The sequence below is a fragment of the Mandrillus leucophaeus genome, unplaced genomic scaffold, assembly GCF_000951045.1.
Source record: "Mandrillus leucophaeus isolate KB7577 unplaced genomic scaffold, Mleu.le_1.0 Scaffold1032, whole genome shotgun sequence".
In the NCBI taxonomy this organism is placed as follows: Eukaryota; Metazoa; Chordata; class Mammalia; order Primates; family Cercopithecidae; genus Mandrillus; species Mandrillus leucophaeus.
The window spans coordinates 322,532-341,237 of record NW_012098455.1 but is presented as its reverse complement, the minus strand read 5'-3'; the positions used below and the strand labels follow the sequence as shown (position 1 = coordinate 341,237).

Sequence of the window (18,706 nt, the reverse complement as noted above, 5' to 3'; positions counted from 1 at the left end):
TCTGCATTTATATATAAAAAGTCAGACAGGTGCTTTTTATTTTCCTCCTGGACATGCAGACATCTCTTTGGCTTGTCTGAGTTGGTTTTCACACTGGCTTCCAAAATATGTCAGTTTCATCCCCATTGTAAAACTAAGCTACACCCAGTTTCTCCTGTTAGATTCACATTGGCAATTTTTCTCCAAATGGCTCAACTCTTGGTAAATACTGAAAACTTGGAGAATACAGACAACCCAAGATATTTGGCTTTTTAGAAAGATGATTCTGTAAATATGAAATACTTACTTTACCCAGAGAACTATGTTAAGCACTGCAGGAGATAAAGATGGAAGCAAGATTTCTGTCCTCCAGGGAAAGCATAATGTAGTAGAAAAATGACAGGATATGACAACAGGATACCTAAAGTCCTGGCTAAAATCTGCCACCGGTAATCTATGTGACCCTGAACATGAAGTAGTAGGTGAAGTCATGTCATACCATTTCAAATTATTTATATGTCAAAGAGAAGTATAAATGGGACCTATCTCAAAAGGTTAAAATCTACCTAACAAGAGTAAAACGAGATAACCGTTGGGGAGCATGTGTCTGATAACTAGAATATGGTTTTGAAAATATAGGGGGCTGTTGTTTCTGATCTAACAAGAGGCTTGACCAGGACCAAATTGCCTTTTATTCAAGGAGGCTTTTGATAAGTCTAGTGACTACAGCTGGAGCTCTCTCTGGCTGAGACTCAGGAAGGCCCAGTACACAGCTCTGCCCACAAGAGTGCTGGAGTGGTTCTGACTTTGTGAGCCACTCTTCTGTGGCCCCTAGACCTTTGCGGTGGCAACCCTTACTGGGTGAGGCTCCTAGTAGAATGGGCTGCCAGCCTCCGGGAAGCCAGCAGGAACAATCTGGATGCACAATACCTGGCAAATCAGGGATAGGAGACCTTGGCACCAGGAGTCTCTAAGCTACATGGCTCCCAGGGAAGAGCCATTTGAGGGGCTTCTCTAGGCTTCCAGCAGAGCTAGAGACCCGGTAGCATTAACTCTTTCTTGCACCCAGGACCTAACTGGAGCAGGAGGTTGGTTCTTCTAGGATGGAAAGCACCCCCAGGACAGTTCCTAACTTGGCTAGGCTGAGACTCCGCAGGTAGAGGGAGGGGGATGGCTGGGCGTAGCTGTCACAAAGCCACCGGAAATGCATCTTTCATTTTCTGGTTGATTCCGGTTCAGGTCCACAGACCTCGACCCTGGAAGAGTGAGTCGGAGTCAGATCTTCGAGAGGTGGAGGGATCGAATGAGGGAACTGATATTCCAAGACTCCCCAAATCTTGGAGCTTCACTCGCCAGGCATCCCGCGCTTTCCTGACATTCGCGCAGCAGCGGAGAGCTTTGCTACCCAGAGCAGGGAGGCGTGGCCACAGAGGCGCAGTCGAGCGGAGGAAGAGGAAAGTGGCCTCCGGGAAAGCCAGAGCTGACTGAAGGTAACCGAGAAGCTGATTTTCTCTTTAGATTTGACTGGCGATCCCCTGAGAAATACCGGCCGCTCCTGCCAGTTGCAGCCTTTGGGGCTGCTGTGTAGCGAGGAATGGGGGTGGGGGACGTGATACAGTATTTTTCAGTAGGCAGTGGCGCCACTGACAGGCGGCAGATCGGCTGGAGAGCTGGTGGGACTTGTCCACAGCGAGGCCGCCTGACCGCGGGCTCCTACAGCCACTTCTTACCTACGGAAGCAACTTCTTTCTACCGGATGTACAAATATAACCCAGGGATGCTAGTGAATCACACTCAAAGGCTGCCCACGTTCAGAGTTCTTGTGGGCAACCCTGTGGTTGATCTAGAAGTTGTAGTGAATCAGGGATGGGGATTTGGGGCAGTAATGTCTACCACCACACCCAGCGAAACTTCCTGATTTTTGATGGCTTATGAACATAACACTAAAGAAAGAGTCATTTCAACATTAAAGACGATGGCTTCTGCTGACATACACACACACACACACACACACACACACACACACACACACACACACGAAGTGTTCCTGTACCTCCTGAGCCTGAATGGTCAGCAAGGAGCCAATCATTATTTTGAATACCTGTGGCATCCTTGAAAGAATTTTGTTGCTATTTCTGCTGGATCACCTCGGGAAAATCAGTTTTGAGGACATGTTAAGTCAGGAGAAAGGTTACCATTACTAGGACCCTTCCCGTCTATGAAGAACCTTAATCATCACCATCTCTCTTTCGTTTTTGTTTTTAACCACCTGACATTTGTATATGTGTAAAGGAAGGCCATCTGTAAAGTTTTCCAGTTAAAGTAAACAAAAGATTTAATACACAAGTACAAACCTGTGCAGTGCCCTTTATAAGTCTTTCAAAGGAGTACTACACCTTGCCACATCAAATGTTGATGATCTGCTTGCTTAGCGGGGGGACATTTGCTTACTTTTTCTCTAGTTACTTCTACTCTGATCTTGCTGTCTCAGTTCTCCTACCAGCATTGATACAGTATAAAAGGGAATATTAAGAGTTCCATTTAGTAAAGTCTTCAGTCTAAGTGAGATGAAGGGGTATAGAAACTATTTTTCCTCTGACTAAAGAAAAATGATTGGGATGATCTGTTAAAGTTTCGAGAAACTCAAATAGGCCCTATTTGCCAATATAGGACAGGAAACCCACAGATTAAGTATTGGATAATCTCAAAGTTCATTTTGGCCAATTGGTGCCAGTTTTCTCACCCACCAATCTTTCCTCAACTGTTAAAAAAAAAAAAAAAACAGGAAATACATTGATTGATTGGCATTTGTCTTCTCTTAGCTATGCTTTGTTTCAAAGTTGAAAAACAAAGAAAAGGAGAGAAACTTACCTTCTGAGTAATCTAACATCATGAATGTTCCAATTCTTGACAGTTGATTTTAGAGGAGAAGCCAGACAGGAACTTCTCTCTTCATTTTCCTCTTACAATAAATAGCAAGTAAATATGTGTCATGTGGTTTTCTTCTTGACATGTACTTTTCTTCTGCTCTCCCTCAGTGCTCTTGGGAAGAACAATTCATTGATTTGGTACCAAACCTGATGCACCCTCATTTGTCAAAGGTGGTACCAGGTGGGTGTCAGTGTCACACACAAGAGTAAAACTGTTCCTAGAGCAAATGACGATGAGAGAGCTGAAGGCGGATTCATGCTCAAACCCCCAGATGGGGGCTATGTGGGAGACTAGTGGGTCTGTGAATGAGAACTTCAGTCAGAGTAAGAAATACAGCGCAAAAATAGAGAGTCTTGGTCCTGAGAGCGCTTGCAGGCACTTCTGGAGCTTCCGTTATCATGAAGCAACTGGACCGCTTGAGACCATCAGCCAACTTCAGAAATTATGCCATCAGTGGCTGAGGCCAGAGATCCACTCAAAAGAGCAGATCTTGGAAATGCTGGTGTTAGAGCAGTTCCTGAGCATTCTGCCCAAGGAGACCCAGAACTGGGTGCAGAAGCATCATCCACAGAATGTCAAACAGGCTCTGGTCCTGGTGGAATTCTTGCAGAGGGAGCCTGATGGAACAAAGAATGAGGTAAGAAGAAAGATTCCCTACATGTACAATGAAGTAGGATAAAAGTGAATATATCAGAATGGAAGAGTTATCAGAGAACTAGATTAAGTTCCTCTTCTGTTGCTCATTTAGGACAGCTAGCAAGGATCTAAAATGACATACATGCAGCAATAGTCAGTCCACAGGTTTCAAAATTCCTAGCACAACCTTTCCTGGTCTTAGAGGAAATAAATGCATTTTGTCTTCTCTAGGGCCAGGGTGAGTTGATGGTGGTGGGCCTAGTCTGGCATGGGCAAGGAGAAAAGAGTTGAGTTCTTAGAAACAGAGAAATAAAGGGCAAGAAAGAGTTGGGAAAGGGGAGAAGATCCACAAGATAGGCAGCACTTACAGAGACCAAAGGAGAGAGAGGTTACCAAACAGAAGTATGAATCAAGCGGCTCTGGGGAGACTGCAAAGAAAGAGAACAAAATGGAAAGAAAAAAAGGAAACAAGGATATGGAAAGAAGACAATTGCCAAGAGAGAAGTGGAGGGAATCAGGATGCTGAGGGGTAGTATCTTCTGTAGCAGGAACACACATCTCTGGGCTGGGAGGAAAGAACCTGCATTGCCCTCACTTAGTGGCTTGTCATTGGCCCTGCTGGTGAGAGGGAAACCAAGGTTTGTCCTTGGAAGATGGCAGCACACTTCCTTTTTTCAGGAGCCTACCTTGAAAAATCCAGGGCAGGGCATATTTTTGGTGTCTTATTACTACCAAATCATGTGAAGAGAGATTGGAGCCCAACTCTTCCCCCCATTTATTCTTCCATCCATCTTCATTCCCTGTGAAATTCTTTCCTGGATGATTGGAAACTGGCTAACAGGAAAGCTTTTTTTACTCAATTCCTTTTCTTTTACAGAAAACCAAAAGATAAAAATTCACTAAAACAAGGATCCAAGTCAAGAAAGCAAACCAGTGAAAGTTACCCAACAGGGGAACAGGCTGCCCACCCAACTTTGCTAGTGGCTGGAGCCAGGGCTCTGTGCATCGGGGTGGGGGCCACTGGGTTGAGGGGTGGGGATCTGCAGTAGTCACAGCTTTTTCTATTTTATCCTAATTATCCCAGATTTTGAGTATAGTTCTTTATGAGAACATAGTGGCACTCTTCATTCTTTTTATTACTTCTCTAATGTCATGCACTCCCCAAATCTGGGCTCTGCTCTTGTTCCTCCCTCCACTACCACCCCAAAACCAAAAGTAAGTTCTGTGCTAATGAGGATGGGGATTATTTCTAGGTCACAGCCCATGAGCTGGGAAAGGAGGCAGTGCTCTTGGGAGGAACAGCAGTGGCCCCAGGCTTCAAGTGGAAGCCAGCAGAGCCCCAACCAATGGGTGTGTTCCAGAAAGAATATTGGAATACATACCGGGTACTACAAGAACAGCTGGGCTGGAACACTCACAAAGAAACCCAGCCTGTATATGAAAGAGGTGAGGAGCTTCATCATAATTGTCTTCTCCTGGGAGCTGTGATGGTAATTAGTTCACCTAGAATGCCATGGGAATTTTCCAGGCGGCCAGCCATGCTAGCAGCTATAATATCTCCCACGTGGGAGTATAGTGGATCGATGGTGGTTGAAGGTGGGGGTCAGCCTGGGGGACAGAAATATCCAAACCACAGAACCCTGCTATTCACACTGTAGACTCTACTCCTTTGAAACTTGAGAGGAGAAGATGGAACAGGGACAGGTGGGGCCACCTCCCCCTCACAAGTTGTAGGAAAAATTGGGGTCAGACATGGGCTATCAGTGGCAGAATGTGATGAAAATTGTGCACTAGGGAAAAATAATAAAAAACAAAAGTCTCTCACATTATCTACTGTACGCTGGAGGACCTGAGCCCTTCATTTTCAAACCTTCAATTCTTGCCCAGCTAATGTTATGAGAGGAAAAATGAATAAATTTCCTTTGATTAATTTCTTTTGTGAAATCTAAAGAATTCATGAACTGGGGAACAGGTTGTATGAGTGGTAGATATTTGGTTCTTATTTACAATGAGATGGCCACTTCTTGGCACCACACACACACTTGTCAATGTGACCCATCTTTACTGAGGGCATCCTGATGTTCTGTATTTTAGAAATCAGCTCAGGATGTTTGTAAATAGGAAAGAGAAATTTTCCCTGACTATTTTCTACACACAGCTGTGCATGATCAACAGATGTTAGCCCTTTCTGAGCAGAAAAGAACCAAAGACTGAAAGATGGCATCTAAACTCATCCTGCCTGAGTCCCCGGTGAGCTGTTATTTCTGGCTTTTTTCAGGTGACTTGACCGTGGCCTTGTCTCTGCTTGTCCCTACTGCCTAGGACTCATAGTGTCCAGCAGGTGCTTTGAGACATTTTAGCCCCAGTTATTCTCTAGGCAACTAGGCTTGGCACAGTGGGAATTGGGCACCTCCCAGGTGATTTACTGATCCTCTTTGCTCCTTCCTTTCTGCCTTCTCACTCTTTTACTCTAAATCTTGTACTGTTAACATCTTCAGCACCTGGCCTACCATGTAATTCAGAAATGGGTGGTAGGACAGCTTCTGAAGTGGCAAGTACTAAACTATAGCCCATTCTCTTCTTTAGAGTTTGTTGACATTTGAAGATGTGGCTGTGTATTTTTCTGAGGAAGAATGGCAATTATTGGATCCTCCTGAGAAGACTCTCTACAATGATGTAATGCAGGATATCTATGAGACTGTCATCTCTCTAGGTAAAGATTCTTCCTTCCCTTTGTGTAGAAGTTAAGTAATATGTTATGTCCTCTGTTTATGGAAAATGCACCCCTGTGAGAGAGTCCCAGTGTTCCAACAGCTGATTGATTTTCAACTTGATGATGTGTGGGAAATAAATGGATTATTAGGATCCCCTCGAGAGCTTTTTATAAATACATGTCACACTTCCGCATTCTAAGTAGAATTATTTTGTTTTGACTGTGGAAGATTTTAGCTTTTTTTTTTTTAATTTTCATCCAAACACACCCTTTTCTTTCTTTTTTTTTTTTTTTTTTTTTTTTTGAGATGGAGTCTCGCTCTGTCGCCCGGGCTGGAGTGCAGTGGCGCGATCTTGGCTCACTGCAAGCTCCACCTCCCGGGTTCACGCCATTCTCCCGCCTCAGCCTCCAAGTAGCTGGGACTACAGGCGCCCGCCACCACGCCCGGCTAGTTTTTTGTATTTTTAGTAGAGACGGGGTTTCACCATGTTAGCCAGGATGGTCTCGATCTCCTGACCTCGTGATCCACCCGCCTCGGCCTCCCAAAGTGCTGGGATTACAGGCTTGAGCCACCGCGCCCAGCCTAAACACACCCTTTTCTAAAAAACATAAAAGCATGCACATCAATGGCATTATTCTACAAAAAATTAATAACTAATCTCTAAATCAACAACAATAACAATACAAACAAAAATTTAAATGATATGTGGAAAGATTTACAGGTAGGCATATGGCTCTTAGTTTAGAAAATAATAATTCAAGTCAATATCAATAAAAGTTAAGGAAAAGTTTCTAATTTCCAAACATTTTGATATAATTATTTTTCCAACTACAATATTTTATAGACCTTTTGTGAGAAGAATATTAGTGTAATCCTAAAAAAGATAACATTCAAGTGATCCTGTGCAGGTCAGGTTGCCTTGTTAAAATGAGTTAGAATTCACATAATTCCAATAGTATTATTGCCTCTTGAAATTCAAATGTAGAGCATATCCATCATATTCAAAATGAGTTCCACAACTTACATTTATTTTGATCTAGTTAGAAATAAACCCTAAATTTAGGACTGGTAAAAAATATATTTAACAAAGACATGGGATTGATCTAAATTTTACTTTACAGGTAAGAGAAAATTACAATTCAGTATGAGGACACTTCGTAAGTTTTACCAATGCCCCCATTTATAATTAGGCCAACTGTATCTTGAGTGTATATGAATGTGTGAATAAATACATACCAACATATACAAACCAATTCACACCATACGACTCTTCAAAGATGTTGCTTGAAATGGCTTATTCTCTGGTTTGGGATAAGTGGTGTAACATAATCACTTAATTTTCTCTTAATCATTTTTCCCTTTTGTTTATAACGATTCACTTAGTATGTTTCATGTGGGTCATTAATATATTTTTGCAACAAAAATCCAGTAGCAGTAGACAGAAATGTTAACTTAAAGGACTACTGGGCAATCAAAGTTTAAATTATCGCATGAAAGTAGAGCAGATCACACGTAAAGTCTTCTGCCATGGGATATATTGTTCCATGACTGAAAATTGTGATTTGGTTCCTAGAACATAGCTCTTGCTCTAAGGTGATACATATCAATGTGTAGCTCCAGTCCTTATGAATTAAGTCTGTATTTTACTGGTTTGAGAAGGTGAATTTCTCTGTATGTGTGTGTGTGTGTGTGTGTGTGTGTGTGTGTGTGTGTCAGAGTCTCACTCTATCACCCAGGCTGGAGTGCAGTGATGCAATCTTGGCTCACTCCTACCTCCACCTCTTAGGCTCGAGCAATTTTCCTGCCTCAGCATCCTGAGTAGCTGGGACTACAGGTGTGTGCCACCACGTCTGGCTAATTTTTGTATTTTTATTAGAGACATGGTTTCACCATGTTGGCTTGGCTGGTCTCGAACTCCTGACCTCAAGTGATCGCCTGCCTTAGCCTCCCAAAGTGCTGGGATTACAGGCATGAGCCACTGCGCCTGGCCTGAGAAGGTGAATTTCTTGCTACAGACAAATGCAAAATGCCTCTGCAATAGTGGGTGAAGCCCACTCTCAAGGGCTTAAAGAGTTCAACTTTGAAACAGGGCAGCATGGGCTGCCTCTGCATTTCTTCATAGCAAGTCTATATGCAAGCCACTGAGCAGCACCACTGATGGGAATCCAAAGGAAAACGGCTATAGCACAGTGGAAATCCACCATGGTAACATAAAGTGATTTCTCAATTAAATATTTTGCTATATCAAAGAGAAGTAGGCAAAGGCACATGGTAGTAAATCTAGTCAGAATGTCTACAGGTCCCCATTACCTCAAATATCAGTGAACTCAGGGACCAACCAAGGTTTACACTGATTATTTTGATATAAAAGATAAAACCAGAAAACTTTAATGTTTTCAAGCATTTATGGCACAGACATAGGGAAGTACAAATATTATAGCTTGTATCTTCAAAAAGCTGGGCAATTCATGCTGCTAAAGTGAATCAGTCACAATTTTAACTTCATTCTTATATTTGATACATTTTTGTGTGTAGAGTACAGGGTGTGCAAATTAAGCAATTTCAATAAATATTAGAAATGTCAATTATTTTGCAAATATAAAGTGAGTGAAATCAGCTAATAATGCAATCCAATAAAACGTGTTAAACAGAGCTTTTTCCCCATGAATACTTTTTACTCTTTCCTTTGAACATCTGGATACTTAAATACATTTTCTTTTATTGGCTTGCAGAAATTAAGCAAAAAGTGAACTATTACCTAGCTACAAGATAATAAATAGTAATAAGAGTTTGGAGCTGTCCAGTTGTAATAAATAGAAAATTACAAATATAGTGAAATATGCTGCAAGTTAATGCTCAAAAATGTAGCCATCTGAACTACAAAATACACAATCCTACTAGTCTTCTGAAGTTGTCATTAGTTCATGGAAAACGTAAAGAAGAGCAGAAACTCCATTTAGCTTTTACCTTTCCAGCAGCTCCAGTGCTAAAGTTATATAATCATGTATGTTTGCCCAAGACGAACTGCACATTGGTGTTAGTCACATATTCTATTTTATCCAGAGTTCAATCAACAAGGCTTTATTTGCACTTCTTTTTACATTCAGGAAACAATAAGCCTACCCAGGCAGGCTTCTGTTGATAATTACCTTCTTCTGTTGGGTGTGGGGATATAAGCCACCCTGCTATGTTATTTTTCTTGTTGTGGGGTCCCAAACCAGTTTGTCTTTTTCTTAACATTTTAAGAATTTTCTTTTAGTTATCTCATATTACTTAGTGGGTTTATTGTTGTGCCTATCAGGGAGGATCAAGGAGAAATGGGTCTATGCCATTTTGTCCAGACTGGACCAGAAATCACTTGTTCCTGTATTTCTTTTAAAGCAATCATCATTGACTTTTCTCTCCATTTATGTAGCTTTCTTGCACTGGGACACAGATGGCTGATTGTTCTGTTTATTCTGACAGGGTTAAAGCTAAAAAATGACACTGGAAATGATCATCCTATATCTGTTTCTACATCAGAAATACAAACATCAGGATGCAAAGTATCAAAAAAGACCAGAATGAAAATTGCCCAGAAAACAATGGGCAGGGAAAATCCTGGTGATACACACAGTGTACAGAAATGGCATCGAGCTTTTCCAAGGAAGAAAAGAAAGAAACTTGCAACTTGTAAACAAGAGTTTCCAAAACTTATGGATCTTCATGGGAAAGGCCCCACAGGGGAGAAACCTTTTAAATGTCAGGAATGTGGGAAAAGCTTCAGAGTTAGCTCTGATCTTATTAAACACCAGAGAATTCACACTGGAGAGAAACCCTATAAATGTCAACAATGTGACAAGAGGTTTAGATGGAGTTCAGATCTTAATAAGCACTTCATGACCCATCAAGGAATAAAACCATATAGATGCTCATGGTGTGGGAAAAGCTTTAGTCATAACACAAATCTACACACACACCAAAGAATTCACACAGGAGAGAAGCCCTTTAAATGTGGTGAATGTGGAAAAAGATTCATTCAGAACTCCCACCTTATTAAACACCAGAGAACTCACACAGGTGAGCAGCCTTATACATGTAGCATATGCAAGAGAAACTTTAGTAGGCGATCAAGCCTTCTTAGACACCAGAAACTCCACAGAAGAAAGGAAGCATGTCTACTGTCTTCAAACTGAGGAAAATTACCATGTAGACCTTGACTTTAGAAGTGATGGAATAATACAAAATTATGAGGCACCCAATGATAGGAATCTGTCATTAATAGAACATTTGGGAAGGGTACATGTTACACTTCACAAAAAGGAATCTAAGCTGATTGTCTTATTCAGCATTGCATCTTCTGTGCCTAGCACAAGAGTGATACATAAGGAGTATTTTATAAATAAAAAAATGAAAATGTAGTGATGAAATACCTTTAGCTATCTATCTATATGTATATATCTGGTTATTCAAAACTTCCACACCCCCAGTCATCTAAATTTTTCAAGTATCAAGTGCTCAACAGACATATGATGGTCAAGGCTCTTAGTCTCATTCTTTATTCTTTGTCAAGAGAAATGGAAAGAGTACTTGGGCCCTCTTAAGGGAGCTCAGAGAGAATTACTAAACTAGGGACAATTTCAATAGCTACCATTCTATCTACATGAACAATCGAGGCCAGGACTCAGGGAACTTTACTCTGTAATAGAAAGAGAGGATTCAATGTTTGCCCTGAGAGAATTGTCCCATTCTCATTGCTTCTCTCCTGAGTACCCACTACCACAGTGTCTCTGTCAAGGAATTACAAGTAGCAAGGAAAGGTCTGAATGTAAGGACAGACCTAGGGACCTTGCAAGCACTTGATATCTCTCCTCTTGCTGACTGTTTCAACATAGACATACAATGAAATGATGAGGGAGGCAGTCTCGGCCCTCATCCAGGTATCTGTTTTGTTTTGTTTTGTTTTTGTAGAAAGCACAGATAAGTGGTGAATGGTCTTTTTCTGACTTTCATTATTATGTGGACTGTGTGGAGGCTTTCAAACTGGTGCCATACTGCTGCAGGACCTAAAGGGAGCCCCATCTTTATGGCTGATCAAGTACAACCCTATATGCCTGAATACTCTGCAAGAAGGCCTGGAGATTTTGCAAAACTGATTTATTGAGAATGGCAAGGAGAACCTTGTGAACTTTTAGCTTTGGTGCACAGCTGATACCAGGAGGGAACATCCTGAAGTGTCAGAGCAAAGTAAGGCATATGGCTTAGAGTGATGACCCCAGTCAGAACCAGGCCAGATGGAAATTGCTTTCTGATGTTACTGGTCTTCTTTTCCCTATTAGCCAAAGTGACTATCTCTTAAGAGAAGATAATGTGACGTCAAGGGAAGTTGGAAGTCATGGATTTATATCTATGTCAGATCCTGGTTTATAATGTTGGCCAAGGCTTATTTATATATGTTTATTTAGTATTCCATAAAATTGTACTTTGTAATGAAAATGACATGTTTTATGTTAAATTTAGACAATAAAGAAAACTTTGTCACCAAATCACTCAGAAATGGCCAATATTTGCTTTTTTGAAATGGACGTCTTCAGATATTTTTTCCACCAGGAGACCGTTCTAAGCCTGTTTCCAAATGTATAAAATGAGGATTATAATTCCTACTTCTTAGGGCTACTGTGAGGATTAAATGCGCACATGTGAGCATGCCTGACACAATGATTGGCCACAGTCGGTGTTTCCTAAACATTTGGAACTTTCCTCATTCTTCCTTCAGCTAGTTATTTAGAAAAGAAAATAAACTTTGTCTACTTGCCCAGCTTTCAAGCGTTCTTCATTAATGAGTTTTCCATCATTTCTAGCTGGTTTTTTTAGGCCCCCTAATGATGGTCAGAATGGTAGCCTTCTGACATGACATTCATTCTGTTCTAGAGGTGCTCCTCTCTAGTCAGCCTGAAACAATACACTGATGTCCCAGTTCAGCTAGGTATACTGTTCATGAGTAACAAAACCAAAATATACTACAAACCCTCAACTTGAGATTCCTGAAAATGGAGGGGAGGTGATGGCTAGGGGTGGAATTTTTGTGGACAGTATTTATGCTATTAGGTGCATCCTCAAGCCAATAAAGTGGAAATGAAAGAGGAAAGGGGTGACCTCATATAATGGCCTCTATAAAGAATGAAAGTGCTAAGCCAAAAGGAGGAAGTGACCTGGGAGGAAAGGATCTCATTATATTCCTAAAGGCTTGGAGACTGTGACTGCCTCATCACTCCCCGAACCCAGAATGATCTCAGATTGTGCTTTGAAACTAAAAGGGGAAATTCAACTTCTTGCAGGGGACTCCATTCTCTTTGTGTGAATTCATGTTTGCTAGCATCCTGGATAGCTGCTATCATACCACCATTCAAATAAATTTATTCATGTGGCTTTTATAAATAAGTTTATAAAGAATTTTTATAAACTCAAAAATTCAAGGATGTACTAGATCAATGGACCCAGCAGTTATACTCACGAGAATCAGCAAAGTCCCCCAGAACAAGTCAGCAAAAGAGCACTCCACTTTCCCAAAGCTGCTTACCCCTGTTATAATGCCTGTTACCTTCAAAGCTTATCGTGCAGGTCCTCATCTACACTGGCATCATTATCAGCAGGGTTTGAGAGAAGGGAACATGGGTTCTATTTGAGAGATCAATTATTTAAGGCAAGTGGCAGGAAGTGACTGCCTTTAGATGGGTCTGAGCAGAAACAGAGAATTGAGATTTGTTATTCCAAGTTCAGATACTCCACCATCATTTGAATACAAGGGCTCCAGGAAAAAGCACATTCTTATCCCTGAGGCTGTGGAACAGGACCTAGAAATCAGGGCTCCTGGCTGACTCATTAGTGCCCAGTCTGCCTTTTCAGCCCTCTGACAGTCTCCTAGGGCCACATTCCCCATGCATCCTGACTACTCATGTCATCCCTTGCCAACTCAGAAAAAGAGGAGAAACGTGTGTCCATGGAGACATGGGAAGTAAGGAAATAAATGGCAGAATGAGATAAAGGGAAGAGATGTCGTTCTATTGCATAACTGCCCACCATCTTCTCAGCACATGGCTAATAGACAGGAGCTCCATTGCCTTTCTGAGGACACAAGAGAAAGACAGCATACAAAAGCTCAGGAACTGAAGAGATGGACAGATTATTCATTCATGGGATAGAGTGAAGAGGCAGAATGCTCCAACTCTTGATCCCACAGGCAGAGATGGAACTGAAGACCTGAGCCAAGTGTGAGGGGGTGTGAACTCGTTTTCCAGTCTCTGTGCTCCCAGAGAAGATGAGCTGAGCAGAAAAAGATAAGAAAGGGTCTGGGAGAGCAGAGGACAGCAGGCTTTTTCCACTTGTATGCATTTGTGAGGACTGAGATTGGAAGTCAGGGACTCAGGGAGTAGAATGCCATTGCTTGCTGTGGATGAGACACAAGAGCTTGTGAGTGGGGCAAGCCTACCCTATGACAGACTCAGGTCTCCACTTTTTCCCTCCCAGCAAACAATGACATGGCTTCTACCCATGGGCCTTTTTGGGTTCCTTCTAGCTCCTTCTCCACTCCCAAGAAACCTCTTCCTCCTTCATTGCCTTGTTCCGTCTGCCACAGGCCAATCCTGCTCCTGCCACTTTGCCACTTCCATTGTTTCAGGGAAGGAGAGGAGGGGCCCAAAGACAGGGTGTAGTGAGTGTTATTGTGTTCCACTGTTCCCAGAGGAATGGGCACAATAACTGAGAGTGGAAAGGCAGAGTTAGGGAGAGAAGAATAAACAAAACGGAATCATGGCCTAGTCTTTTGTCAAGTAATTTAAAGGCTCTCCTTGCTACCTCCCCTTTAATCCTTGAAAAAAACTAAATGGCAGGTAGGTGGGCATGGTGATGACCATGTTGGGGAGGAAGCTGTTCCTCATTTAAAGGAGGGGGTCACCTACAAACTTCTGTTCTTGGCTCAACAGCGAAGCCCTCCCATTCTCATTCTTGTTTTCTTTGCCTTCCTCTTCTCCCTCCATGCTGCCTGATCCTTCCTACCATTGTGGGTTCAAACATGGGACACTGGTGGGGAAGAAGGGACAGGGAGCCAGGGAAACTCTCAAGGACCAGCAATCATGAGATATAAAGGGAGAGGTCAGGAGCCATGTTTGAGGGCAGCAGAGGGACAATATCACTCTTAGATCTGGACAACCAGGGAAAGAAGGGAGGGAAGGAGGCCAGGTCAGCTTTGAGAAGCAGTTCTGCTCCAGGGCTGGGAGTTAGGGAGGAAGTAGGGAGGAGGACCTGTGCAATGCCAAGAAAGATTTTCCTTGTCCCTCTTTAGGCTCTGTGTATCTCAGTGTGAGACTTGGGATGATTAGTTGACCATAAATGTATGATTTTGGTGACTGGCAAGATGGCCGAATAGGAACAGCTCTGATCTGCAGCTTCCAGTGAGATCAATGCAGAAGACGGGTGATTTCTGCATTTCCAACTGAGGTACCCAGCTTATCTCATTGGGACTGGTTAGACAGTGGGTGCAGCTCACAGAGGGTGAGCAGAAGCAAGATGAGGTGTCACCTTACCTGGGAAGTGCAAGGGGTTGGGAGAACTCCCTCCCCTAGCCACGGGAAGCCCTGAGGGACTGTGCCTTGAGGGATGGTGCATTCTGGCCCAGATACTACACTTTTCCCACAGTCTTCACAACCCACAGACCAGGAGATTCCCTAGGGTGCCTACGTGACCAGGGCCCTAGGTTTCAACCACAAAACTGGGCAATTGTTTGGGCAGACACCGAGCTAGCTGCAGGAGTTTTTGTTATAACCCAGTGGTACCTAGAAAGCCAGTAAGACAGAACTTTTCACTCCCTGGAAAGGGGCTGAAGCCAGGGAACCAAGTGGACTAGCTCAGTGGATCCAACCCCCATGGAACCCAGCAAGCTAAGATCCACAGGTTTTAAATTCTTGCTGCCAGCACAGCAGTCTGAAGTCGACCTGGTATGCTTGAGCTTGGTGGGGGGAGGGGCATCCACCATTATTAAGGCTTGAGTAGGCGGTTTTCCCCTCACAGTGTAAACAAAGCCACCAGGAAGTTAAAACTCCGTGGAGCCCACCACAGCTCAACAAAGCCACTGTAGCCAGACTGCCTCTCTAGATTCCTCCTCTCTGGGCAGGACATCTCTGTAAGAAAGGCAGCAGCCCCAGTCAGGGGCTTATAGATGAAACTCCCAACTGCCTGGGACAGAGCACCTGGGGGAAGGGGCAGCTGTGGGCGCAGCTTCAGCAGACTTAAACATTCCTGCCTACCGTCTCTGAAGGAGTAACAAATCTCACAGCACAGCGCTCGAGCTCTGCTAAGGGACAGACTGCTTCTCAAGTGGGTCCCTGATCCCCGTGCCTCATGACTGGGAGACACCTCCCAGCAGGGGTGGACAGACACCTCATAAAGGAAAGCTCCAGCTGGCATCTGGCAGGTGCCCCTCTGGGACGAAGCTTCCAGAGGAAAGAACAGGCAGCAGTCTTTGCTGTTCTGCAGCCTCTGCTGGTGATACACAGGCAGACGAGGTCTGGAGTGGACCACCAGCAAACTCCAGCAGACCTGCAGCAGAGAGGCCTGACTGTTAGAAGGAAAACTAACAAACAGAAAGGAATAGTATCAACATCAACAAAAAGGACGTCTACACAAAAAGCCCATCTGAAGATCACCAACATCAAAGACCAAAGGAAGATAAATCCACGAAGATGAGGAAAAAACAGCACAAAAAGGCTGAAAATTCCAAAAACCATAATGCCTCTTTTCCTCCAAAGGATCACGACTCCTCGGCAGCAAGAGAACAAAACTGGACAGAGAATGAATTTGACAAATTGACAGAAGTAGACTTCAGAAGGTGGGTAATAACAAACACCTCTGAGCTAAAGGAGCATGTTCTAACCCAATGCAAGGAAGCTAAGAACATTGCAAAAAAGTGCGAGAAATTGCAAACTAGAATGACCAGTTTAGAGAAGAACACAAATGACCCGAAGGAGCTGAAAAACACAGCACAAGAACTTCATGAAGCATACACAAGTATCAATAGCTAAATCGATCAAGTGGAAGAAAGGATATCAGAGATTGAAGATCAATTTAATGAAATAAAGCATGAAGACAAGATTAGAGAAAAGATAATGAAAAGGAACAAAGCCTCCAAGAAATATGGGACTATATGAAAAGACCAAACCTACATTTCACTGGTGTACCTGAAAGTGACCAGGAGAATGGAAGCAAGTTGGTAAACACTCTTCAGGATATTATCTAGGAGAACTTCCCCAACCTTGCAAGACAGGCCAACATTCAAATTCAGGAAATACAGAGAACACCACAAAGATACTCCTTGAGAAGAGCAACCCCAAGACACATAATCGTCAGATTCACCAAGGCTGAAATGAAGGAAAAAATGTTAAGGGCAGCCAGAGAGAAAGGTCAGATTACCTACAAAGGGAAGCTCATCAGACTAACAGTGGATCTCTTAAAAGAATTTTCAACCCAGAATTTCATATCCAAACAAACCAAGCTTAATAAGCGAAGGAGAAATAAAATCCTTTACAGACAAGAAAATGCTGAGAGATTTTTGTCACCACCAGGCCTACCTTAGAAGAGCTCCTGAAGGAAGCACTAAATATGGAAAGGAAAAACTGGTACCAGCCACTGCAAAAACATACAAAATTGTAAAGACCATTGACGCTATGAAGAAACTGCATCAAGGAATGGGCAAAATAACAAGCTGGCATCATAATGACAGGATCAAATTCACACATAACAATATTAACCTTAAATGTAAGTGGGCTAAATGCCCCAATTAAAACACAGAGATTGGCAAATTGGACAAAGAGTCAAGACTGATCACTATACTGTATTCAGGAGACCCATCTCACATGCAAAGACACACATAGGCTCAAGTTAAAGGGATGGAGAAATATTTACCAAGCAAATGGAAACAAACAAATGAAAAAAAGAAGGGGTTTTCTGATTAAAAAAAAAAAACTAGTCTCTGATAAAACAGACTTTAAACCAACAAAGATCAAAAAACACAAAGAAGGGCATTACGTAATGGTAAAGGGATCAATGCAACAAGAAGAGATAACTATCCTAAACATATATGCACCCAATACAGGAGCACCCAGATTCATAAAGCAAGTTCTTGAGACTTACAAAGAGACGTAGACTCCCACACAATAATATTGGGAGACTTTAACACCCCACTGTCAATATTAGACAGATCAACAAGACAGAAAATTAACAAGGATATTCAGGACTTGAACTCAGCTCTGGACCAAGCAGACCTAATAGATATCTGCAGAACTCTACACCTCAAATCAACAGAATATACATTCTTCTCAGTACCACATCACACTTATCTAAAATTGATGCCACAATTGGAAGTAAAACAAACCTCAGCAAATGCAAAATAATGGAAATCCTAACCAACAGTCTCTCAGACCACAGTGCAATCAAATTAGAACTCAGGATTAAGAAACTCACTCAAAACCTCACAACTACATGGAAGCTGAACAACCTGCTCCTGAATGACTACTGAGTAAATAACAAAATTAAGGTAGAAATAAGTTCTTTGAAACCAACGAGAACAAAGACACAACGTACTAGAATCTCTGGGACACAGCTAAAGCAATGTTTAGAAGGAAATTTATAGCACTAAATACCCACAGGAGAAAGCAAGAAAGATCTAAAATCGACACCCTAACATCACAATTAAAAGAACTCGAGAAGCAAGAGCAAACAAATTCAAAAGCTAGCAGAAGACAAGAAATAACTAAGATCAGAGCAGAACTGAAGGAGATGGAGACACGAAAAACCTTTCAAAAAATCAATGAATCCAGGAGCTGTTTTTTTTCTTTTCTTTTCTTTTCTTTCTTTTTTTTTTTTTTTAAAGATTAACAAAATAGATAGACTGCTAGCCAGGCTAATAAAGAAGAAGAGAGAAAAATCAAATAGACACAATAAAAAATGATAAAGGGGAACTGATCCCACAGAAATACAAACTACCATCAGAGAATACTATAAATACCTCTATGCAAATAAACTACAAAATCTAGAAGAAATGGATAAATTCCTGGACACATACACCCTCCCAAGACTACACAAGGCAGAAGTCAAATCCCTGAATAGACCAATAGTAAGTTCTGAAATTTAGGCAGTAATTAATAACCTACCAACCAAAAAAGCCCAGGACCAGACAGATTCACAGCCGAGTTCTACCAGAGGTACAAAGAGGAGCTGGTACCATTCCTTCTGCAACTATTCCAAACAATAGAAAAAGAGGGACTCCTCCCTAACTCATTTTATGAGGCCAACATCATCCTGACACCAAAACCTGGCAGAGACACACACACACACAAAAGATTTTAGGCCAATATTCCTGATAAACATCAATGAAAAAATCCTCAATAAAATACTGGCAAACCAAATCCAGCAGC

At 42.2% G+C, this 18,706-nt stretch overlaps 1 protein-coding gene across 1 annotated transcript; it reads left to right on the top strand.

Annotated features, from left to right (window-relative positions):
* Positions 1–1,195: 1,195 nt before the first annotated feature.
* ZNF75D (zinc finger protein 75D) lies at positions 1,196–11,792 on the top strand. Its single transcript, XM_011978363.1, has 4 exons — positions 1,196–1,469; positions 3,018–3,547; positions 6,133–6,259; positions 9,726–11,792. Exons 2-4 carry the CDS (start codon positions 3,137–3,139, stop codon positions 10,433–10,435), a joined length of 1,248 nt encoding a protein of 415 aa, XP_011833753.1. The 5' UTR covers positions 1,196–1,469; positions 3,018–3,136; the 3' UTR covers positions 10,436–11,792.
* Positions 11,793–18,706: the final 6,914 nt, after the last annotated feature.

Coding starts and splice junctions, on each gene's coding strand:
- ZNF75D (XM_011978363.1), top strand. CDS start 3,137: ATGACGATGAGAGAGCTGAAGGCGGATTCATGCTCAAACCCCCAGATG. Junction 3,548..6,132: donor CTGATGGAACAAAGAATGAG/GTAAGAAGAAAG, acceptor TCTCTTCTTTAG/AGTTTGTTGACATTTGAAGA. Junction 6,260..9,725: donor TGAGACTGTCATCTCTCTAG/GTAAAGATTCTT, acceptor TTATTCTGACAG/GGTTAAAGCTAAAAAATGAC.